The sequence below is a fragment of the Sparus aurata genome, chromosome 3, assembly GCF_900880675.1.
Source record: "Sparus aurata chromosome 3, fSpaAur1.1, whole genome shotgun sequence".
Classification (NCBI taxonomy): Eukaryota; Metazoa; Chordata; class Actinopteri; order Spariformes; family Sparidae; genus Sparus; species Sparus aurata.
The window spans coordinates 10,525,600-10,550,292 of NC_044189.1; the positions used below are offsets into that span (position 1 = coordinate 10,525,600).

A 24,693-nucleotide genomic window follows, 5' to 3' on the forward strand; every position below is an offset into this window, starting at 1 on the left:
ATATATATATATATATATATATTTTTTTTTTTTTTTTTTTTTTAACTATACATTGTTCTTTCAGTTAATATTTTGTCATCTTCCATGTGTTTACATGACTTGCTATCTGAAACACAGCAGTACAGAGAATGGCTTCCTTTGTAAATAAAGTCTATTTAATAAGTGGTTCTACATTTGAGAAAAACCCTTATACACTTCATGTGCTCATTGCCTTAATCCGTCAAAGGTCCTATTTGCAAGAAAAGTTGATTTTTGAGTCTAGAATGAGACTCAAAAATCTACTTTTCTTACAAATAGGACCTTTAAGTATAAATATGTATCAGCTGAGCAGTTTATTCATATTACAAGAATAGTAGAACTGCTTCAGCGTGATGATAATGGCACACATTACCTCTGAGAAAATGATTTTAATCAGATTTAAGTGTAAAAATAAAACACTCAACAGTTACATTTATAAGGAAGAGTCTGGCAGGAAAAGGATAGAGTGTTCTGACTTAGTCCACACCGCACCGCAGTAATTACACTTTTATGGAAGGTCAGAGTGACATCGTTGACCTTATCTCCAGTCTTGGCATTGATGCCGGCTTGAGGGGCCGCTTCCCACATTAGTCAAGATTTGGATGCGATCGTTGTGAGAGATACGCTTACAGGGTCCCGTTTCTGCAAACCAATGTCACACTCACATTTGTTCTCGTCATATGCTATGTACCATATTGTCTTATCACAAAGTGTAGGGAATGACGGTGGAGTTACAGGCGAGAAGGCTGTCAAGTCGGTGACCACAGTTCAAGACTGCGTTTCAACATTTGTGTTTGAGACCACTAGATATTTTTAAGGAGATCTCTGGACAGGTTTCAGCTGTTTGTGGTGACAAAATCAGGCATTTCAAGTCAAACCATGATCTTTTCCCGATATCCCCGAAATAAAGTCGATTGCTTAAATTATGACATTTTTAATTGTATCACACGTTTTCTGAAATTGTCTGTTTACTGTAGATACATAAATTATGATTTTCCAACCAAACATGCACTTGTTTACATATATTATCTGAATTGTTTAAGTTTGTTGAAACGTCATACACAAAGGGATTTACAGTGTCTCATTTTCATTGCTCCACAAATCAGACTATAGTGTCAACCATCTATTTTCACCATGTTTTTAATTTGGGGAAAGAAAAGTCATGTAAATCAGGCCATGAATGATATATGAACAGATCCCTCTGTGAAAACCTTAGAGTGAGAATACAGACATGAATGAAACTGGAAAGTTTTGCGAAGTTCTACTGAAGTTGAGACGACGATCTTTAAAGATATCTATGGTAAATTTCCATACATTTTTCAAAAAAGGCTGAATTGGGTGAATTTTTGTTTTGCCAATAGATATCACCATGACACATTCCCAATGGATCACTTACATTATGACGTTTGAAACACATCTTTTATATTTGAATATGCAAATGAGGTATTTACATATTAGATGAACACCGACATTTGTGTTTCAATGTTTTCTTTAGTCTGAAAGAATACATGTTGCGTCAAATCTCCCCAAATCTCAAAATTGACCAGTGTAGCCTTCTGCAGTGCCTCCTCTTCTTAAACCTCACTCACCTGAGAGTGGACCAGTTACATTACAGTCTCATGATGTAGCAGGCAAACACTGTTCAACCTACCCGCTTTTTTTTTTTTTTTTACATTTTCAAATCAAACTTTGAACAAAATACAAAATGTACTGTGCAGATTTTTGTGGGAAGTGTGTGTGTAGTGATGCACAAGAGACCGAGAAGATTTCCTTTTGAAGTGGTGCAGCCATGAAAAAGCACGGAGCCTTGGGACTGAACAATTCAGCGGGTGTCAACATAATATAACTTCAATGAAGAATCCGGAACAAGCTGACACAGAACAGCACAGAAAAGGACGATATTACCGTGAAGAAGCTCCTCTATGGACCGACATCTGAGATTTTAAACCTAACACTTTAAGTTTAAAACTTTCTTTAGCTGACACACAAACTAAGAAATGTGATGCCATCCTGCCACAAACGAGGCTGCTGCTATTGTTGGTTTCCTAAAAAGCTGACACTTTGGTGCTGTTGGGTTTTAAAGTATCTCCCCGGCTGGAATGGCTCTGGTGCCAGGAGCAGGCTGGTAGTGGAAGGTGATGAAGGCCTCGGCTCAAGCAGTCACAGCTGCCATAAATCTGACTGCGCTGACGCAGGACTGTAATGGAGGAGATTGCTGTGATCTAAGTGTGTAGCCGGGGGAAAAGAAAGGCATCGACTCACAGCTCGAGGGGAGGATGAGCTCGCTCCTGTTTTACAGCGCCGAGGGGAGAAAAACAGAGGTGGCTCCTGCAGCAGCTTGTTCCGTCTCAGCAGAGCGATGGTGATGATGAGGCGGAGGAGAGAATGGAAGAGGGTGAAGAGGAGGAAGTAGATGTAGATGATATTGCAGAGTTTGCAGAAGACGGCACAATACGAGGACGCTGTTTCACTAACTTCTGTAACTCGACAGGATCTCTCATCTACAAAAAAAATAAATAAATAAATAAATAAAGGAAAAGTTCACCTCAAAGGGAAATGCAGTCATTATCTGCTCGGCCCCCCACTGAAGTAGAAGGGGAATTGTTCTAAAAGGTAAATTGACAACTAAAAAAATGTAACAAACAAACATAAAATGGTTCCCTATAGATGTGCAGCCTAACCAAAGTCTTCAGGAGCTTATGTCCAAAGCAACTTACAGTAATTCATATTAAATACATACATGCGCTGGGGTTCAGTATCTTGGCCAAGGACACTTCGACATGCAGACAAGGGGAATCAAACCAGCGGCCTCCCGATAACAAGCTGCTGGCTCTACCCTTGAGAGCCACAGTCACCTTCTTCGGATGACGTAAGGGCTAACGCTTACAGCTCAGCAGCTACAGTGAAGATATCATTTTTTAAATCAGTTCGGTTTCATGTTTTACAGTAAAAAAAAATATAGCCCCCGTGAAAGAACTGTTCTCCGTCATGTGCAGGCTACTTGGTCTCTTTCAAAACCAATAAATTCACCAGAGCTCTCTCTCTGGTACTTTGAAAAGTGGACCCTATGTTTACATATTTGGGCACGTAAACGGAACAGTAGCTTTTGGAAATGGTCCAGTGGAATCGCCTCGGGTGGCAGTTGGGGAAATGTGCTGCAATGGTTACAAATTAATCCTTGGGGGAACGCGCCTGTCAAAGTGCTTGTTTTTTTGCCGCTGACAGGCTTAGATTGTTATTCGAAATGCTCTGACAACATTATGGAAAGGATCCCTACGGAGATAGACCTTTTCCAGACAGACAGGCTTTGTTTGATGGGGGACGTAAAAGCTCTTATAACGCTTTCTCCAAAGCCACCAGACTGCTTTAACAAAAACAGACGTTTTGACCCTGCAAGAACACAGGAGTTTAAGGTCTACCGCTGTTTGTTTGACTTGATGAAACACTGGAGTCGGAATGTAACTCCATTGGTATGTTATTAATTCAAAACACGATATGACAGCTTAAGTATGAAAGCATTCTTAGAAAACAAAACATTTCCATTCCTTCCACATTTGCACATTTTTGGTTTTCTAACGGATGATAACAGACAAACCACCCTCAGAAATCAGAAACATATTGAGTATTTCTTCGTGCAGGTACATGACTTCAACATGTGAAGAAATCCAAAGCTTGACGAGGTTGTGAAATGAAGGTGACACAATAAAGTCTTTTCCTCGAATTTACACAAAATGCTAAATTGACAGTTAATGACAATGACCTCAGAGTCAGAGTCTCACGACCTCTCGTTATGAAATGCAGCTGACCCGAGCTTGACTCTCAGCACGGGCATTTAACAAACCATCGACTTCTCTTTCTCTTGTATTGATCTTTGCTTTTGTGGCTGCCTCAGCTGACAAGCAGCAGGAATCCATCCGCGCTCCGTTAAGTGTCCTACGGAGATTCAGCGAGCCGTGCCTCCGACTGCTCGGAGCAATCTCAGCCTCTTCTTAATAGCCCGCAGTGCTCCTCGGGCCGGTCTCCATTAACATGTCCTTTACAACGCGGCTGTCACGGTCGTGTATAAGTGAGTGTGTGGGTGACTAGGTTAAGTGATATGTATCCTCTCAGGATCAATGACATAATATCTCTGTATTTGGCCAAATAGATATTATTACAACAAATACAATATTTTAATAAGAGGTAACCATTGTATCTTTGTTATGTGATTATTTGGGTGTCTGGGAGACCTTCTTATTTGATTGTTTCTTGTTTATTTGAATGGTTTAATTTGCTATTTTTAAGGTCCTGAAGTATTTTAGGAAAATATATTTCCTATTCATCTTTTTATAAAAGCTGGTGGACTCTGAGATGATGGATAATACATTCATGTGTTGGAATAACCAAGCAAAGGGCTGAGTGCTAAAGTCACCAACACCTGGGCACAGATGAAAATCACATCAAATCTGATCATGTTGACAACTGCAGATAATATGTGCACGGGCAGTCTGTCAGTTCTGTGAGCTGCTAACATACAAGAGCAGCTCTACAATGTTTAAGTGTAAGGGTTTTAGTGAGAAGATGTCACTGACAAGACTGTTGTGTTGTCTTTATAATTAGTGTTTTCACATTAGTCTTATATTTTAATAGTTTAATGGAAAGATTATATTTTATTGGCTTGGAAAATTATCTTTAAAGTTGACAAAGTTCATCTGTGTGATTCATGAAACAATTCAAATGTCTCTCTCCATTCTTTGAAAGAAGGTCCCATGGGGTTCCCCCGAAGCAGCGTGACTTCGGCTCTTTATTACGTCGGTCGAGCTGTAGGGAGCAATCTGTTGTGTTTTTTGGTCCCCATCTACCTCTGTTATGTCAGAGAACGCTGCAACGCTGTTTTGCTGTGAAGCTCCCAAAATGTGTTGTCCACCATGAACCTTCACCTGACTTTCCATCAGCAGGAGGTTGAGACTGATTAATAACTGAGTTTCACATTTTTTGGGTGACCTGTTCCTTTAAATGTACCCTCTAACACAATCGGGACAGTGTGGACGAAGACACACACACATACACTGTATATTTTACATTCCTTTCAGCGTCTGATTTCATGTACTCGATTACAACATTACTGCATGCTTTTTGTTACGGCCTGTCATATCGTTGCAGCCTTGCAGGAGTGTCCCTCGTGTTCCCAGCCCAGGGGTCAGAGTCCTCTGCAGGGGGTCACATGATGAACCTGATGAGTCACAGGACAGAAATGTGTTACACAACATCAGCAGCGTTTCATTTATCATGAACCTGTGTCGATTGTGAAACCAAACCTTTTGGAAGTATCCTAAAAATAGTCCTCCCTCAGCCTCACACATGAGTCATCCCAGGCTTTTCCTGCTGATGTTTGCAGTGTGGAAGCGGGGGGGGGGGGGTTACGCTTCTTCTTCTTCTTCTTCATCTCCTTCTATTTGGTGTGATGATGTTCGCGTTGTAATATCCGGGGGGCGTGTCCACAGAGAGGAGCAGGGGGCGTGGCCTTCCCTACCAGGAAAACGCTGGAGGGAGACCCACAGTGCCACAGACGCGCACTGCAGAGGAGAGAGCGGCACGCAACACAAACACACCGCCACAGAGGAATATGTCCGCTTTCTCCCGCACCGAGGGACGCGTGAAGCACCGCAGCGGCGCGGCGGCACCGCATGCAGCGCCTCTGCTTTAGTCCAGCAGACACGTTTCAGCTTGTTCAACACTTATGCGCTGCTGAAATCTTCCCTGCTGCTGCTGCTGCTTGTGGTCCATCCCCGTCCCCTCCTCCTCCTCCCCCTCTCTTCCTCCTCCTCCTCCTCCTCCTCCTGCACTCGTCCCGTCGCCAGGATGGACAAGGCGCTCTGCAGTCCGCACCTCGGGTCCAACAAACCCAACTCTTCCCCGTCGGACCGCGGCGGCTCGTCGTCGAGGAAGCCCGGGAGGACCGGGTCGCACAGCCCCGGCTCCGGCTCCCTCGGTTCGGGGGGCAGCCGGGGAGCCGTGCTGGGGAACAGCATGAATCTGCAGCAGCAGGCGCGCAGGAGGCAGCTGGAAGGAGTGCTGAGCAAATACACCAACCTGATCCAGGGCTGGCAGAACAGGTGAGCACACGGAGGGGAGGGGGGGAGACACTTTGGCCGCTCGTGTCACGGCTTCGTGTTGTTATTTGCCCCGTCCACGTTGCACTTTTACCACCACGTCACTGTGAGGGGGAGGAGGAGGAGGAAGGGTGAGGAGGTTTAAAATCCAAAACCCTGCTACACACACATGCTTTAGGGCCTGCTGGAGAACTGTTTGGTTGAAATGTTCTGACCCAACTCTAGATCTATTGGTGTTGTTGTGTTCAGAGCTGAAACTGCAACTATTATAGTTCATTAAAGGTGCAGTATGTAGTTTTGGGAAGAGAACGCCTAATTAAGCAAACTCGATTATTTTTGTGAGTGAATAAACAGACTGACCTTTGGCGGACCCTGCCACCTGCGCTAGCTCCAAAGAGTGTTCTTGGTACCTTATTTTTCCTCTGAGAAAAGCTTGTATAATCTGAGTTTGTATTGTTACGTCATTAATTAAGTTTTGATTTATTCTCCTAAACCACACAGTGCCCTTTTTTAAAGTGATTTCTTATGAGAAAGGATCCTCAAAAAGCTTTTTTTCAGTTCTCATATGTGAATATTTGATGGTTTTCTCACTCCTCTGTACCGATTTTCGGGAGTGAACAATTCTAATATCAATATATTTGGACGATATTCATCTTTTTTTGTGCAGATTTATCAAACTCTTGTGACAAAGATCTGTAACAGAGGCAGTATATTTAACCATACACTTTTGGAACTTATCTAATCAGATGTTGTTGTGGGCGGGACATCGTGTCAGAGGACGCTGCATCGGAGCCAAAGTGGCACATTTTAAAATTAGCTGATTTTATCGTCGGATAAAGGCACGGATACTGGTGACTGGAAAAATGCTGATTATTTCCCCTGATAATCTACCTGTAGTCTGAAATGACATCAGTGCACTGAAACTGTAAAAACAAGAAATGACAGCATATACACCGACACCAATATATGATCGGCTGATTATGTCACCAAACAATATAACAGTCAAGCTCTCATGGGAATCACAGACTAGCTCATGATATGATTCATGTTACATTATAGTATGACACAAGGCAATCATACGTCACGACATTAGTCTTAACTGAAGAGTACAAAATACACCTGAGGGCAGAAATGCATCGTGGTGTCAGTTTCCTAGACTTTGACATGAACTGAGATGAAGCAAGGTTCCACCAAAGTGACTGTTTGTGCCCATTTGTGCGGTTATTTCGATGATAAATAGCCTTAAACTGCTTTCAAAATGTTTAAAGGAAGGATACAACTCTGCCTCACTGAATTATTTTCAACGTGTGCAGTTTAAAGTCACAAAGTCGTGAATCTGTTGAGTCAAACCGCCAGGGGAGTCTGTTCAGAGAGGAAGCTATACAATGTATTTCCGTGTCGGTATTTTGTCTGGGGACGTCCAAACTTGGGCTTCAGGAAACTATTAGGCAACAAATGTAGATAATAATCAACATATCAGTGATGAAAATCAGTCATAGTTGCAGCCCTGTTGTACTGCAACACACCAGACAGACATCTTAGTATAATGCACATCAGTATATGACTGCAACGATTGTTTAATGATTAATTTATCTGTCGTTTATCGTCTTGATTAATTAATGAGTTTTTCTTATTACAAATTCTGTCAATTAACTAATCAATTATTCATCTAATGGTTCCAGCTCTACTTGATTACAGCGAGAGCTAGACTTCTAGATCGTCTCGGCTGACACTACTGTATCTGGAAGTACTAGAATTCTTAAAAGAGACATATTATGCTCATTTTCAGGTTCATAATAATATTTTGGGTTACTACTAGAATAGGTTTACATGCATCAGTTTTTTGTCATGCTGTCCAGGGCTCCAGCACTGTATTCCCCTTCTGTCTGAAACACTCAGTTTTAGCTAATTTTTCTTTAACGCCCAGTCTCCTCTGATTGGTCAGCTCACACATGCCTGAGCCAGCACCGCTCCCCGTGTCTCCGGACGGCTCTGCTGTGTTTTCAGCTTCCAGTTAGCTTGAATATAGGCACGAATCATACAGTTGTGTGACATGCTGACGTAGTGATGTCAAGAAGTCGTGGAATTGGAGGCGGGACTAGTGACGAGGCGTTTAAGGAGCAGAAGAGATTCATCAATGATCAAACTTATCGTTGCACCTCTGCTTATAAGATTCCTACACATAGTATTTACAGTGGTGCTGTTGTACTGGATTGTGTTGGTCTGCCTGATGAAATGGTACCTTGGTGTGTTTGACATTTAGCCCAAAACATCCATAAGTACATTCCCGTGTTTGCGTGCCTGTTACAGGTGTCGGCGGTTATTAATGATATAACATTATTTATTTGTTTTGTGGCTCGTGCCCTGTGGTTTCCTGATATCCTGCAGCCGCTCTCCTGATGAAGAATATCTTGGCAACAACTGTAGAGATCACAGCGGTGCATTATTGCGCGACTGCTCTTCATGCAGCATTCATGGATTCTCTCCGCGCCCTGTCCGGTTTACTCAACTCACACGCTGCCGAATCCTGTGGTTGTGCAGTGAGTTTTTAACTTTAGCGTATTGCTCAAGCCCGCACTTGTTGTTGAGAAACATCTGGTTTTGTTTTTTTGTTTTTTTTAAAGCCTTTTTTTCTTGCCAATTTCCTGTTTTGCTTGCTGAACTCTGTCATAGTTCCGTCAGAATTATGCAGGGTTTTCTGTTCTGCAGCTGTGGCGTCATTTGGGATTGAAGTTCTTTTTTTTTTTTTTTTTGTTAACAGAAATAACTGAGTCACAACGTCCCATTGTCGCTGTGGCGGTGCTGCAGAGGAGCTGAGACTGTAGTGTGTGTGATCTGGGCTGTGAGCCAGTGCATGTGAGAGTGGGCCAGGGGAGGCGGAGGTGGAGAGGAAAGAATGGCTGCTCCCCGCTCTCCCATTAAACTGACAGGCCGCCGATGCACAGAACTGCATCTAGATACGGACCCAGAGGAATACCTGGGCCTGTGACTCACGATGAAGACGCATGCTCGTTTTTCAAGGGGGTAAAAGAGAGGTGGCGTTGGTGACAGCGGTCGTGTGGGATTTGTTGTCAGTCATCTCCGCTTGAAGACAAAAACAAATCTCACAGTACATAACGCGTGAGGTGCTGTGTTCAGGATTGTGCTGATTTGAAGTTGTTAGCAGGAAGCGCGTTAGAGGATCGGTTTGTTCTACCTGTCCTGGTTCAATTTCAAAGTGAAGGCGAAGGTCTCGCTTTCCGGGAGAGATTCCTTTCAGCTCACTGACCCTGAGCGAGCGCCGCGGCCTCCAGCCGACCGAGACCGAAAAACATCCTGGAAGTGTAGCCTGAAATCGAAAAAAAAGCCTCTTTTAGATAAGATAAAATGTTTGTCATGAGATCACAAACCTGGATTTGTTACAGTACTAACCTGCTGCCACTGCCACTACCTTGTCCTGCCATCACTTCTACCACAAGGTCTGCTGTTAAAGTTACTAATAACAGTAAGAGCAAAAACTTTTGTTCACAGATTGTGCCTTTTTAAAGTTAGAAAACATAAACTGCAATCAGAGTTCCATTATTCCCTGCTTTTTTCTGCCACGTGAGATATTTTAATAAAGACGTATTAGGCTTTTATTAGAGGTGCACACAGAAAGGTGAAAATCGTGAACCGAATTTTTAAAAACACCAATTAAGGAAAAGGTCAGCTCAAAATGTAATATCAGGTTGTTTATTTTTGTAAAGCCAGTAGACAAAGGAGAGAAGAACGTGGACAGTCCTAGGTGCCCACAGATTTTGTATTTATAGTAACAATCAGGAGGAGGAGATATTGGAGTAATTACAGTCGTCGGTCACGTTCTGATATCGATCATGTGGAGAAACACATTGTGCGAGCTTGGCAGGCGGCGTCGTGGTGGGCAACAGACCTGAGTGGAGCTAATTCTGCCACTGTGTGGGTGGCCATGTGTCAGTGTGAAGGGCTGTTATGTTGTGTAGGAGCTGTGTGTGTGTGTGTGGAGAAAATATGCTGGGTGGCCATTTTTTGTTTCTATACACACATATACAGTCTGTACTGTACCGTATGTGTGTTATAGGAAGTCTCACTGGTAAAGCAGTTCCTCTCCTCTTTACGTAAGAGGAGGCTAATCTGAGTTTATTTCAACATGTTTTGTTGTGTTTTTGTTGGTAACACAAGCTGTCCTTCGTCCAACTTTCAATGTGACAATGGCGCAATGAAGGGTGACTCGAAATGTAGTCTGATTCTTATTTCCTCTGAAACGTGAATGAACCGTCTCTCAAAGTTTTGTGGGACAACGGGCGATACAGCCCCAGAGATGTTCAGTGTTGACAACGTTCAACTCATGTTGAAAAATGTTGACTTAATGCCAAAGAGGACACATTTTAGCTGGAGGCCCTATAGAGCCCAATCAAGCCCCGTCCAGTTTGCCTCTACTTTCAAACATCTGCTGTGTTTCACTGTGTGTCGTGTTCGCTTGCAGCTGTTTCGGGAGTCATAGTTTAATAACTGCTGGCGAAAACACTTTTCCTGTAATCCTGCTTCATAGTAAAAGCTTTTAAATGACTAAATAACGGGGGGCTTTTATTATGAAGAGGTTTCAGGAAACAAAACGCGTTTGTCACTGAATTAGCGGAGCCAATTTGATAGCAGCGATTATTCGATAGCGCTGAGGGGAGTTTCTAACCCAAACCCTAGTCTAATTCCTTAAATCTAAATCTTTAAAGAGTCCTGTGAAGAAGCCATAATGTTCCCACTCTCAAGGTCTCAAACTCAGATGTGTCCTCACAATATTAGAAACACAGTGGATACACACACGCACGCGCACACACACACACACATATTGTGATGTGTGAGTAATCATCAGCTTAGTGCTGCACTAGAAGATATTCACTTGAGAGTCTATTTCAGGATTAATACTCTACATTACAGGCCCTCGAGGTTCCCAGACCAAACAATCAGGTTGCCCCAGTGATTTTTTTTACAAACACATTCATTCTTTGACACTCAAAACACAGAAAAACATGTTGAACATGCATGCGGTGATTGGATGATATTCCCGACGAGCCTTGTTCCTTTTTTTTTGTCATACATGAAAGATGGTCGGACAAGATTCATGTACGGAGTTATGTGATGTATGATGTTGGTGCGGGCTTCTGGGGCAAACAAGAAAGCAATGTTATATCTTCAACCTGCAGTAGAGGCCTCGTGTTCAGCCAGACATATTGCTCTGTTGTTGGTTCGTACTCTCATTTCCACCTGCTTAGCCTGACGGGAGTTTGCAGGTGTTCCGACATCGGCATGCAGAACACAGAACACATCCAGAGCCCACTGTCTCCTTCTCTGATACCTCGTTGTGCAATGCGAGGCTGGATGTGCGAGGTACACGTCTGGAGTCTAAATTTATGTCTTCCTAAGCGGTCAGCGGGGTGGGGGAGTACATTGTGAGGGATGAATCATTTCTTTGCAGATGTGCTCGCTGGAAAAGGAGTGCCGCTGTGCTGCTTTGATCAGCGCTGTGAGCTGGGGTAATGCAGCTCTGCCGGGTGTCTCTGTGGCACAGAGGAGAAAGAAAACTTCAGATGTTTGACTTCTTGTTGATTAAAAGGTCTGGTTAGTCTTCTGTTGCTAGGAAATTATTGTTCTTAGGTGAATTTATATTTCCCGTGTTCGCACTGTCTTTGCTGCAGTCGGCTGGTTTGCTGGAAGCTTCAAGATAAAGGTTTTGACAAGGACTTGACATAACTGTCTCAACTCAAGGTGCTTTCGATGACGATGATACAGCTTCTTTCAGCTACGACAGCGAGGTCATCGAATATTTAAGGCCGGGTGAAGAAATGGAGATCGTGAACTGTTGCTCTACATAAAGACTAAATATATCTTCAGCCTGGACAGTGTTGTCTTTGGTGATAAACAGCTCAAATCAGTGCAACTCGTCCACTAGAAAGCCTTCAATTGAGAGTGTTTGTCCCTTTAAGTGCAGCTCATAAGCTCTTTTCACTGTTGGCTTTGTGCTATTAAAGAGCATTTGAGATCTTGTTTATGTGGGATTCATGCTGATATGTAGGCACGTGAGGCTGTAACGTGATATTGTCAATGACTGGCAATTGTGAGACAAGCGGTGTTGCGGAGTAATGCAGGAGTAATGTCACCCATAGTGTGAAAAATTATTTTCTACAGTGTTTCTGTTACTCAGCTCCAGTGTTCCCTCAGTTTTACATTGGTGATGTTTTTGTGGGTAACACCGTCGACCTGCTGGGAGATGCCTGTCAACTTTAACCAGCTTTTAACTCTAGGTTAAGAGTCTCCTGGTTTACTGTCAATGCTCTCGCATGTCCCCCATTAAAGTGAAGTCATGTTTGCCTCCGCCAAGAAGGTTATGTTTCCGCCTGTGTTTGTTGGTTTGTGAGCAGGATTACACAAAAACTACTGAATGGATTACTACGAAACCTGGGTGGAGGATGGGTCTCGGCCCAGAATAGTCCCCGTTAACATTTTGCATAGAGGGATAGATTCAGGATTTCTTTCTCCCTTTCCTAAACATCGTGAGATAGGACGTCTTTTTCCACATTTTCATTACTTTTTCAGGGAAGATCTTGTTGAAAAAAAAACATGTGTATGTTGGTGGCTGGTATCTATGAGTGAGTACAATTTGACACAAGTGTAAATAAAAATCCAGATCTAGCGGATTTAAATATGTTTTGATTTTGGATTAGGTTTGACAGAATTAAAGGGGACTGTGGGGCCTTAGCAGAGGTATGCGCTCTACTGAGTGCCATTCTCATTAGACATGTACGTGCTTTCTTTATCTGTTGAAGTACTTAATGCCATTCACACACAGTTGTCGTCCTCGTACTTCTCTGCAGCAGGGTGGGAAGTTAAAAGTGTGAAAAATCATTCGATGCAGCTTTAAAGTTCCTTCGCTGGTAGTGTGTGATAATAAGATGCTGGCTTCATGTAACCCCCTTTGACACAACAACACCACACGTTTTATCACTTAACAAGTATAAAGCTACATTTCCTGCCAATAACCAGGCTGATTTAGTGTTTTCCTGCTGGTCTGACATTTCTTTTTGAGAATTAACTGCCAATAGAGCAGGGAGGAGATGCAAATTCTGCTGACAAGCTATTTCCTGCAGCATCAATGTTAATGCCATTAGGAAATGGCAGTCGCTCTGTTGATGTGGACAAATGTGCTTGACTAAGCTCTTTATACAGTGTTATTATTGTTGTGGTGGTGATTATTTGAAGGATATCAGCAAAAAAAATTGACGAGTATCTGAAAGCTCTTTGTTGTTACAGTACAGATATCTGTTATTGAGTGGTTGAGTGATTACATTTCAGAGCTGTAAGTCCAAAAACAGAAAAGCCACTAAAGTACACTTTATACTACACAAACAGGCCTGAAAATGCTTATAAAGGTACTTTTAATTGTGATTTAACTAGTGTAGTGTTTCAAATTATGATCTAATTCACAAGACATCATTGTTTTTATTGAAATTATCAAACTAAATAGTGGGTTGACAGTCTTTAATTGACTTCTGTAATGAGTCACCTTCATGAGTTATCTTGTCAGTACATATATACATTTTTCCAGTGTTTTGCGTGTTGCTGAAGTTGATGTTTTAAGATGATGGTCAGTTTCTCTTCTATTTGAACGTATGACATAGATTAATCCGGGATTTCTGTGCAGGTAAAATGTGGCAACAGAGCAATGAACTACTATTCCAACTATTTCCATTCTCTCTTTATTTATTGTGAGAATCTCTGTGTAAATTTAAATGTTTGAGTTCCAAAATCTGCTGTCTCCAGACCTGATATTATCTAATATTCACAGTATTGATTGGTGTAATAACTGTAATATCTCAATAAATACTGGATGAATTGCTACTTGTGTCCTAATGCTTTTCATGATCCACAAACTTTTCCTCTTGGTTGATTTATGTGGTTTGTATTTAAAATCTATCAACAACAGTTTGACAGAATACCGTCACATTTGGTGCACATGTTCATGTCCCTCACACAGAGAGTTGTAGTATCTTTGGTGATTTCTTACATTTTCATCAAGCCCCAGCATCTTTGTGTTTTCTTCTTTTTGTTTGCACATTGCTAACATGCTAACATACTCACCTGACATGGAGGATATGGTGAACATTTCACCTGCAAAAGACCGGAAGAGAGACTGAAGAGGTCGGTGTGTTTACCCGCAAAACTACAGCTTACAAACCGCTGGAACCAGACACTACCAGGGCAACTGTGTGAGTTAACAGTTGGACTCACGTATAGACAACGCAACCAATAAAGCAAACCAATGAGAGGCAGAGTTGGGCTGCCTCATGAGAACTTGAGTGGGATTTCTAGTTTCCCACAGGATTTTGTGAGACTATGGAGAGTTGACCTCAACCTTCTTATGGGGTCCTGGGCAAGAACTTTTTGCACAGTTTAAATTGCATCAGTCTGGTGCACTTTGAGAGCAACCTTTAGAGGTTAAACAACATTTTGAGATCTTTAATGCTACTATAAGAGGTGAAATATATGTCTTGGTTCAGCAACAAAGATGCCAAAAATAAGTTGTTGTGCATTTTATTGCTCAAAACGTTAACATCCATCTCCTGTATTTGAGTGACAAGGACAATGACTATACAATACATGACTGTGGTAAATGTTTCCTACCATCAACCCAATGTTAACTTTTATCCGCCATGTTTGGCAACTCGTAGACCAGAATTTTCTAGGATTTTCTGAGTTGTTGTTCCGACTTGACAGGGCATTGACGTGAATTTTCCAATGTCGGAAAAACGTTTTTCCCGATAATTACATCGGCACATGAACGCAGAGAAAGACCACTCTATCACACGCTTCCATGTTGAAAGTTGTTTTGTGATTTATTGTAGTAATGACTATGTTGGTCAACTTGGTTAGTTGACTAACCTGTTTGTTTCACACATTAAAGCAATAAAATCCCAAATACAACTTATCAGTGACACCTACAGCCAGATACTTATAACAGAAACAGTCATGTTTTGAAAATCTGTTGTAGGCATGGATTTGTCCAGTGACATTGATTGATGTTAAGCAGTTTAACAAGTGCATGTTCCCTCAGCGTTGTTCTGTTGTTATCCTTCAGTTTGTTACAGCGTCGTGCTTCTAGAGGTGAACAGTTCACTGGTCGCAGAGTTCGGAGCTGTGCAGGTCAGCTGCTATCAGCACTGCTGTGACACGAGAGGCTGAAAAGCCCAAGGTTTTATTATCCGGCACCATCCATCATGTTAAAGGTCTGCATTGTGGTTTGGCTGCGACGGCAGGACTTTACCTGGAGGGGTCAACGGTAAAAGCCTCCACTCTGCTGACTGAACAGGCGATAAGACTTCATACACAGTACAGTATGTGTGCGAGGGAGAAAAAAGAGACGCCCGGATAGAAACTGACGCAGGCAGATTGTTTCCCGGTCGGCTGTGGTCGACATAAATCACCAGCTCCCCTGATGGAAGGGGGCAAGACCGTGAGAGGGGATCAATTTTCAGAGAGCAGCACTGCATCTTCTCCAGGGGAACTCGACAGAGTTTATGGGGAAATGCAGAAACAGGTTCCCTGATCGTTTGCGTGTTTGAAGACTGAGGCCACAAATGGTGTAATTTTCTTTTTTTTCTCAATAAAACAAAACAAATGCTCAAGTTTTCCAGCGCTCACACAACAAGCTGATTGATCAATTTTGCCAGAAAATGAAACAATTTAGATCTTTGAATAATCTAATGTAAGAATATGATGCTTTTGTCTGTTTTCATATGATTTGAAACTGAAAATATTTTTTGTTTTGCAATATTGATTGGACAAAAAAAACAAACATTTTTTAAGACGTAACCAGTGTTGCTTTGAAATGTTACACAAATAAGTTGATAAGACATGATGCACATACACCACACCGAAGCCATTAACACCATAAAAATGCGAGAAAACATTCAAACAAGCGATAATCCTGGGAAAACTGGAATGTCACCTAATAAAGCTGCTACCTTAAGAATTAAAAAAGCATATAGGTATGTGTTAACTTGGTATCACGGATAAGAAGGAGTAAGAAGCAGTGAGAGTGTGTGAGACTACAGCATGAGGTCAGATTGAAGTGAACCGCCGCTGGTCTTTGAAATCTGTGAGACACCTCTTACAGGTGGACACCGGTGATATACCGGACCGGACAGGTGACCACTCTCCACTCGTCACGTACGACCGTGATGTGGCGGCAGTGAGAAGCGAAAGCCGTGTTTTCGCCGCGAGCGTTCTGTCCGGCGAAGTCCAGATCGATACTGCAGCTTCTGTAAACGCTGGTGGAAAGAGAGCATTGATCGTGAACACGGGCGATCTCTGGGAAAAGAGGACGACAGAGACGACTGCTGCTACCTCAGGCTGCTGTACACAATGTGTAAAAGGTCGGCCGGCGGCACCCAGTGTTGTTGGGTTGTTCTCTTCAATATCATACCCAATCCTTTCTGGCCACAGGAAATGAAAAGTGTCTGCCTCTCCGTGTCGTAGGTTTTGTCTGTCTGGCTGCGTTTGCCAGCGATGAGCAAGACGAAGATTCAATTACGCAGTGATTGAATGTGATTCATTAATCACAAAGAGGGAAATGTGGGGTGTAATTTCCATGCCTGGAGTTGTGGGTTCTGCTCAAGATGGCCGCACTAATCGCCACCTTGAGTAATTTGGAATTGAGCTGCCGGCTTGATGTCGGGCCTTAATGTGCGCGGAGGGGTATTTTCTAACGAATCTTGCGTGAAGGGAGCCGCGGTAAATAACATCCTGCAGGCGTCGTTGCATGGGAGGTGAGAAATCTTGCTCGCTCCCACACCCCGAGAAGTTTGTGCGGCAGGAATATGAAACAAAGTTTCCCCAGTAAATAAGCGGCGGTAATGAGAGCATAAAACAAAGCGACGGTAATGTTAACGGAGCCTCCCGTCTTTCTCTCTGGACCATTACTTTCATAACCCCCCCTCCCTCTCTCTTTGTTTTTCCTCCCTCGCAGGTACTTCGTGTTGGATCCGGAGTTGGGACAGCTGCACTACTTCGTCAACGAGCAGGGGAAGAGCCAGAAGCCCCGCGGGTCGCTGCCCCTGATCGGCGCCTCGGTAACCCCGAGCGACGAGGCCCCGCACATGTTCATTGTAAACTCTGTCAATGGAGAGCTCTACAAACTCAGAGGTATGACCTCATGCCCGCCTCAGGCTGCCCATTTATGGCAAAGTACAAACACAGAGGTGTGTGTGTGTGTGTGTGTGTGTGTGTGTTTTTAATGCTGAGTGCTGTGTACATACCGGGCTGTTATGAATGAACCTTTCCACCCTGCATTTCTGAATTCAGCTGGTAACGGAAAGCTCTTTACGGAATTAAACCTGCAGCACTTCAATCTTAAAGAGGTCATATTATGTTTTCAGGTTTTTTCCCTTTTCATTTATTGTCCATCATTCTGGTATTTTGTTAATGTCGAAGGTCTAAAACGTGAAAAAGGATTTTGAAAACCCAGGTGGAGTTTTCTGAGATTCAAGGACTGAGATTCCTGCAGTGTGTTGTCATTTAAAGAATGAAAACAGCATCAATATTCCAGTCAAATAGTTGAAAATGTACTTTTAAATGCCCCTAAAGAGTCTGTGCCCTGTGTCTGTCAGCGTCCATGCAGACTCTGTGATTGACAGGAAGATCGATGTGGCTGATTTTTATATCCCCTTTACTCTAAAACTTAAGGCAAGAGGCAACAGTTCTCCTCACCAAGGCGTCTGAAATGTGTTCAGATATTCTTTCTCCTCTGTTTCTCTGTCCGTCTCACTCGCTGAATAGGATGAGGCGCGACAGCACAGCGGTCTGCTTGCCGAACAGCGGCGTAAAACAGGTTGCGATAACTAAAAGGAGAAAAAGTGTGAAGAATTGTCATAAATCCGGAGAAAAAACTGAGAGTTATGTCCCCCGGGAGGAAACCAGGAGGGGGCAAAGGGTTGGCCAGTGTGAAGCAACGTCAGAGTGGATCTGACTCCTTTTCTCTAGTGATGGGAGACAGTTTTCTCAGCTGGGCGAGACAGCTGGAGGGTCGCCATGACAGCGACAGTCAGAAACAGCGGTGATGACGGGGGTTTTGCCACAAACGATGATGTCGTCCATTGCCGGGCTAATTAAGTATCTAATGTAGAAGTTGTTATTATGTGTTCGATTATTCTGCATTTTAGCATCCGGGGAGTTAGAGAAACGGCTCCAACGCCAGCGCACAGTTTTGTTAAAAACACTGTACACCTCAGGGGAAAAGTGAGCTCAGGAAATTTTCTTTTTTACTGTTGCTCCACTTGAGCCGCTGGAATGTCCCTTTACGCTCTCGAGGGGGAGGATATCAGAATAACTTGGCCTATATGCCCCGAATAAACTCGCTGATCCATGTGTGTTGAGCTACGAGGAAACAGTCTTTCTGCAGAGGAGAAGTAGAAGTTGGGCTGAGGTTTTTTTCATTTCCAGCATCTCGGTGAGGCTCGAGAATCATCAAGAAGGTCACTCAGAGAGAAAAAAGCCACTACAAACAAACACAAAGCAGTTTTTAGTTTTGATCCCCGTCTGCCACATCAGAAAACGACTTTTTAATTTCTTTATATCTGCAGTTGAATGTCAGCATTTGGTCTTTAATTTGCTCAGACGGCAGGGTACAAAGTCACCCAACAATCTGTGATTAGGATCACGCAGCACACTTCAGATCTGGTTCTGGTTACCATGGTGATCCCTGAACGTCTAACCTGGGGGTGAAAAAAGCAAAAACTTCAAGCTTCAGTCGGGAGTCATATATCAACTGTGCATCAACTCTGTGTCCGAAGCTTTGAATGGCACCTTTATTCTCAGGTTTTTCACAGGAGGGCTTTGAACGTATTTCCTCGTCGCCAACTGGTGTAAGAAGATACCGGATACACAGAATCTGTAGCTGCTGCAGAGGGAATGGCGTAATTCCCACAGGGATTCATTCACTAAAAGTCAACTAAATTTGGAGCTAGGTGTTGCTCGAGACGTTAAAAGAGGAGACAAATGTTTTAAACCTTTTGGGGTAAAGTCACTAAAATGTTTTACATGTTTTTCATCAGATTTGACGGTTGATTCTATGCATGCAGTTCTGCGTCACCATGTCCTGGTGACCATTGATCTAGATTTTGATTTAGCCTTATCTTGGTAATCCAAAATATGGCTCGGGTGTAGCCAAGATGGCTGCCAAGTGCCTCAAAGGACTTCGGTATCGCCACTGATTTCCTCAATCGATTAGATTCTGATGTTCGATGACTCGGTCAGGTTTATTTCAGTTACAATACCAATTTTGCTCAGAAATGAAAGAGATTCTGAGAGAACTAAAGCTGTAAATTGTAAAAGGAACCCTTCAACATTATTAGCATTAGCATTATTACAAGCGAGAGATTAGAGATTTGTGGTAAAAACTGTCCGATTGAGAAGCAAATGGAATATTGTTCAGATTTTTGCAGCATTTGTAAAAAATTATGTTGTGAAAGTAAAAACTATGACTTTTGGTGCAGCTCACTGTTTGTTTGTGACTTCATGTGCACTTGAATGCACCTCGTCTGCTAAGGTGCATTCAACATTTATTAATTTCAAACACTGACACGCGTAAAAGACATGCATAGTTCTTGATATCAAGGAAATTAGATGTGCTTATTGCTAAGTGCATTAAAATGCAGCAGTTTTTTGATCAAATTATTGAATATTGTGTGTTAAGAATGTATACAAATTAAGAAAAAACAATTGAATTACTTGTATGCTTGTCCTTTGAGGTGTCATCGATGCAACAGATGATCACAACTCCGCTTTGTCTTTTGTCTCACTTGATCATTTCGTGTCTGACGTGTGACTTCTAACTCAGCTGTGAAGTAGCCTGAGGAACATGGTGCGATATGAAAGGAGGATCTCATTACTGGACTGAGAGGAAGTGTGTAGCGCTTCGTGTTGTGCCGCTGAGCAAAGGTGAAGAGCTGTGGGAATTTGATCATGTCTGAATGCACAAACGGCAAATTGAGCTATTTATCACACAGTGTCACACAGAGACGGTCGGCCAATGAAAGGGTCAAGTTTTGTTCAGATCCGGCTGATTAGGAATCCTGACACGATCTTTGTTGTGCATCAAAATGATTAAAAACAACTGCCAAGATCATACGTCTCTGCAAACCTGACAAAATATCTCCGCTGCCTGCAGCTGAAAAACTATTCATATCCGGTGATGACCCCTGTTAGCTGTCGGTGCTTGACATTTTTCGGCTGATGTGATTAGCAAGAGTGACTTTTAGTGAGCGAGCAGCGGTGGGTTTATTTCTTGTGTGCAGATCAGAGCTTACCCGACAGTTTCATCAACAACCCATGAAAAAAATAGAGAACAAACATCAAACATCCTCGTAATTAAAAGATCAACTTAAATCTTTCTTGTTGAGAGGGACGAAGATGGACACCTTAGTTATGTCTGTATGCTAACGATGGAGCTACAGCCAGTTGTCTTCTACTGCTTTTCCAACAAGATTAGCCGGTCTGCACAGGTTCTTTTAAACGTGGGTCAACCCACTAGAAATTGGCGATTGACACCATTCCCAGTTCCCGCAGGCGAGGCAGCCTGTCTGTGGTTTTAATTTCACTAATTTGAGCCATTTGGTCCAATAATATTTGCCAAGTCTAGAGGAGTCGCACGATTAAATTTTTTATTCCCATTCAAGTTGGCCGGGTGCTAAACCGGAAGTTCGGCGATCCAGGGAGTTCCATTGCCAGGGAAGTCGAGCCTTTTTGGCTTTAAAACACCACTCAGCAGCTTTCATATGTATGAACACTGTCCAGTAATAAAGAGTCCTTGGATAGAAGCATTAAAAATTCCTTCTTTATTTACGCACCTCCACTGGATGTTAATAACATGTCATCACTTCCCGTGGTGGAATTTAGTGTGTTCACCCGGGTGTTACGTTTCCATCAGTGCTGAGCCGAGCCGAGGTGAAAAGAACCCGGTTCTACCGCAGAGTCAGTTGATGCACGTGTAAATGCCATTTTTACACATTCCCATTGCACACAAAAGCCCGATCTTAGCTGTTGAAGTGGGATTTTTGACCGGTGGAAAAGGGTTATTAGATTAGCATAAGGGCTGGAAAAAGCCTTGTATGTGTTGTGTGCTATCCCTTTAAATATTTACAAATTAAAATGTTATCTCTTTTGTATAATCAATTAAAAATGTGTCTTTTCAATCCACATGCTAAGCTAGTACCGATAAGTATCAGTCGTGTCATCCAACTCTCAGGCATTTCTCCCCCAAATGTTGCTTTTAAAGAACAGGTTCACCCAAAGCATGAAAATCCGGTCAATATCTACTCGCCCTCACTCTGATTGAAAGTCAAGTAAAGTTTGATAGTCCACAAAACCTTTCTTGGGCTTCACAACAAAACAGAGGACGTGGACGTGCTGCAGTCTGAATCATAAGTGAATTAAAGCTAATGAAAGCCAATTGAAAATCCAGTAAAACCCGAAATTACAACACATTTTCTCCTGATTTAGTTACGAAATAATTACGGGCCATTGTGTCATTTCAGCGGAGGGGAAAGCCTGGATGCTGTAATTTGCCGGCACCTCTCTGGTCGCTGTCATTTTCTGCATGTGAGTGTTTTAAAGTGGCTCTCTCGTAATGTCTGCCAGCACCTTAATCAAATCTAACTGCCGGCCCAAGCATTAATCCTCAGACTTATCATTACCTTGACCAATAACGTCTTTCACAATGCAGTGATTAAAAACGGGTGTAATTAGAGCGTGGTGGCGGCGTCTGCCGTGATTGACTGGAAATGGGTGATTTCCTCTCTCTGACTCCGTGGTCGTTGTTCAGCTGTCACTCTGGAACGGATATTGATATTTGAATAGGACACACGGGCCACGACGGGCGTCTATTTCTGCTCATTGTTAAAAAGGCGGACGAGCCTTGTTGGTTTCCAGCTCCAACGTCACACATTCGTCCAGTGAATAGGAGCTGCCGGCGTGTCACCTCGGACAGTGACACAAAACCAGCACTGATATTTTTCATCAGTATCATCGTACGCTCCCTGAATGAGGAACGGCACGTCCTCTCTCGGCTAAGTAGTGCGAGCGTCTCTTGCGTCAGCGTACGAGCAGGTGCATATTAGCATAGCCACACACATGGAGGCTGCTCGGGCTCAGTACAGACAAGTAATTATCTTTAATCACAGCGGGGCCTGCACATCTGAGAAAGAATATCTGATTTAGACGGCTGCTCGCTCTCCGGGTAAGTGGCCCCTTCAGAGCGAGTGGTTTCTGTGGACGATGACGACAAGAAACGAGAGGAAAGGGTTGGGTTTTTATTAATTCTTTGGGGGAGAAAGACAGCCTGAAGACTCTGATCTCCCCCCAGAGGAGGCGAGCAGACACTCTCAGCGGGGAGAGAGCCTCGTCTTGAACACGAGTTTCCCCGCGAACTTCTCATTTTCTCAGTGTCGATCCTTCAGTCGAGGGCGTTCTCTTGACCGCGGCGGAGGTCGGCGGGGAGAGTGACGAGTGCAAATTGAATTCTCCGTACGCTGCGAATTAAACTCAACAGCCTGTCAAAATATGGTGAACACTCAACGGAAGATTTTAAAGGTTAATTCTCCTGGTGATGCATCCACAGTGTGAAGTCACCAACGGGGAGAGTTCTGCTTTAATTTCAACTTGAAGTGAGACCGTGAAGATAAAACATGGCAGACCAGTGGATTTTAATTTAGCTGCTGTAAAGGATATCTTTCTGAGTGTGAAATAGCTCTATATTCCAACAGAAATCACTGAGTGTTTAGTCCGCCCGTTCATGCAGCAAAGGAGAAAAAAATATTTTCTGGTATCCCTGCCCACTTTATCCGATCAGGACAGAGAACTCCTTAAAGAGGCGGTCCTGTCTCAGAGAACCGGATCCGCCTGTTTCCCGCCACGTCTGGCGTTGACCGCTGAGCGTTCACGTGGTGACGGTGAGAGGAGGGAGAGATTGCAGGAGTTTTCACCAGACAACTTGAATAACTCTTTAAACGAATGATTAATCACACCCGAAAGTGAGAAAGAATGAGCAATGAGTGCTGATCAGTCATGAATTAAATGTTTGCTTCATCAGAACTTATTTGGGAATAATAATAAGTAATAAGTCTCCATCTCCCATTGAGCAGTTTTTAAGTCTTTTTCAATAAAGGCAAAAAATGAGCTCGAGCGAATATAGAGACGTATAAAATTGTTATTTTGTAAAAAAAAAAAAAAAAGATGCTGCTGTTTCCATCATCGTCCTTTCTCTACTTCAAAGTGGTGGAAATGATGCAAACACAGACACGGCCTCGTCTTAAAGGCATTAGCGGCGTTGCGCTCGGTTGCACGTGCAACAAGTGTGCTCCTCCACGCGCTAGAGGCGGGCGCGTTTGTTAGAAGGTTCTTCAGATGCCGTCTTCAGTCCGCCGTCTGGAGGAGTTTTTAAAACGCTGGTAGACAATCACGGCTTTGAAGCGCACTCAGGCTTCGCACCTCTTTGTTCCCTCTTCTTTCCTGCCTTCCACAAAAAGGGTTCGGCAATCCAGCCCGCCGCTCCAGGCGATAGAAAACAGTGTATGGGGAGCCGTTTCGTTACAGCCATGTTGCGTGATTTAGAGGTGGGAGTTGTGTTCGATCCTGACTGTGAACATATGTATGCATTTCCATCTTTCAGGCGAATTATCTGTAAATGAAAAGTGCAGAAGTGTTTGTTTTAGGATGTTTCTCAACCCTGCGTGGTGTCTTCAGGGATCTTTACAGCAAACCTCCACAAAAGTTAATAGTATGTTGCCTGAACAAAAAATCCTGCAAATCACTCCCGACTGTTTCGAAGCTTAATTGCCGTGATAATTGGTAAATACACCCTCGTTTGTATCCGAATGAAGCCGGATGTCTTTGGCAGACCTGAAGCATTAATTGAGTCACGATCTATTGATTAGTGTCGTACTTACTTTCCTACCTCGGTCCTCGTTCATGCGAGGGTCCGTAAAGGCTTAACATGTCCCTATCTTGTCTTAACTTGATGGACTTAGTGGCGAAGTCTACATTTACATAATGATCCTGATGAGACCTCCCCAAGAAAAACAATGGTATTGGTTTCGGTCAGTGAACCAAAACTATATAAGAACAACCCCTTACAGTTAGACATTGCGAACAAGGTCGTGGTTGATGGTTTGCATGGTTTCGAAATGTCGGACGCTGATTTCCTGTCTCGGCCCCGACACTCAGTGTTGTTGATTCTTTCTTCTTTTCTTTTGAAAAGCGTGACAGCGATCATTCATAGACAGCTGACAGAATTACAAATTCAACCGTATGAGCTCACGTGAAGGTAAAAGGTGGAATTTGAACCGCGAGGCTTGGTTAGAAAGGACATGATATGACAGTGTTTGTAATCTGGTGTGATCCCTCCATCCCTGCGCCTTAAAAAAATGCATATTCCATTCATGCACACTGGGCATGCACATGCCGTCGTAAACAGAAAGCAGATTGTAAACTCAACGGGTGGTTGCTTAGTTAATTGCAATGAAGGAGATGGGGAGATGTTTCT

The 24,693-nt window shown here is 43.1% G+C and overlaps 1 protein-coding gene and 1 long non-coding RNA gene across 3 annotated transcripts in view; one reads left to right on the forward strand and one right to left on the reverse strand.

The window, feature by feature from the left end:
* Positions 1 to 4,647: 4,647 nt before the first annotated feature.
* LOC115576957 (uncharacterized) lies at positions 4,648 to 5,511 on the reverse strand. Its single transcript, XR_003982986.1, has 2 exons — positions 5,316 to 5,511; positions 4,648 to 5,230 (listed from the first exon to the last, which is right to left on the reverse strand). It is a non-coding gene; the product is annotated as an uncharacterized LOC115576957 (long non-coding RNA).
* Positions 5,512 to 5,782: 271 nt separating this feature from the next.
* The window catches only part of osbpl10a (oxysterol binding protein-like 10a), a 77,770-nt gene continuing 58,859 nt past the window's right edge, over positions 5,783 to 24,693 (forward strand). For both annotated transcript variants that reach the window (XM_030409661.1, XM_030409672.1), the window contains exons 1-2: positions 5,783 to 6,113; positions 17,125 to 17,300. In XM_030409661.1, coding sequence (XP_030265521.1) covers positions 5,860 to 6,113; positions 17,125 to 17,300 — 430 coding nt within the window. In that variant the 5' untranslated portion in view covers positions 5,783 to 5,859. The remainder of the gene's footprint in view (positions 6,114 to 17,124; positions 17,301 to 24,693) is intronic.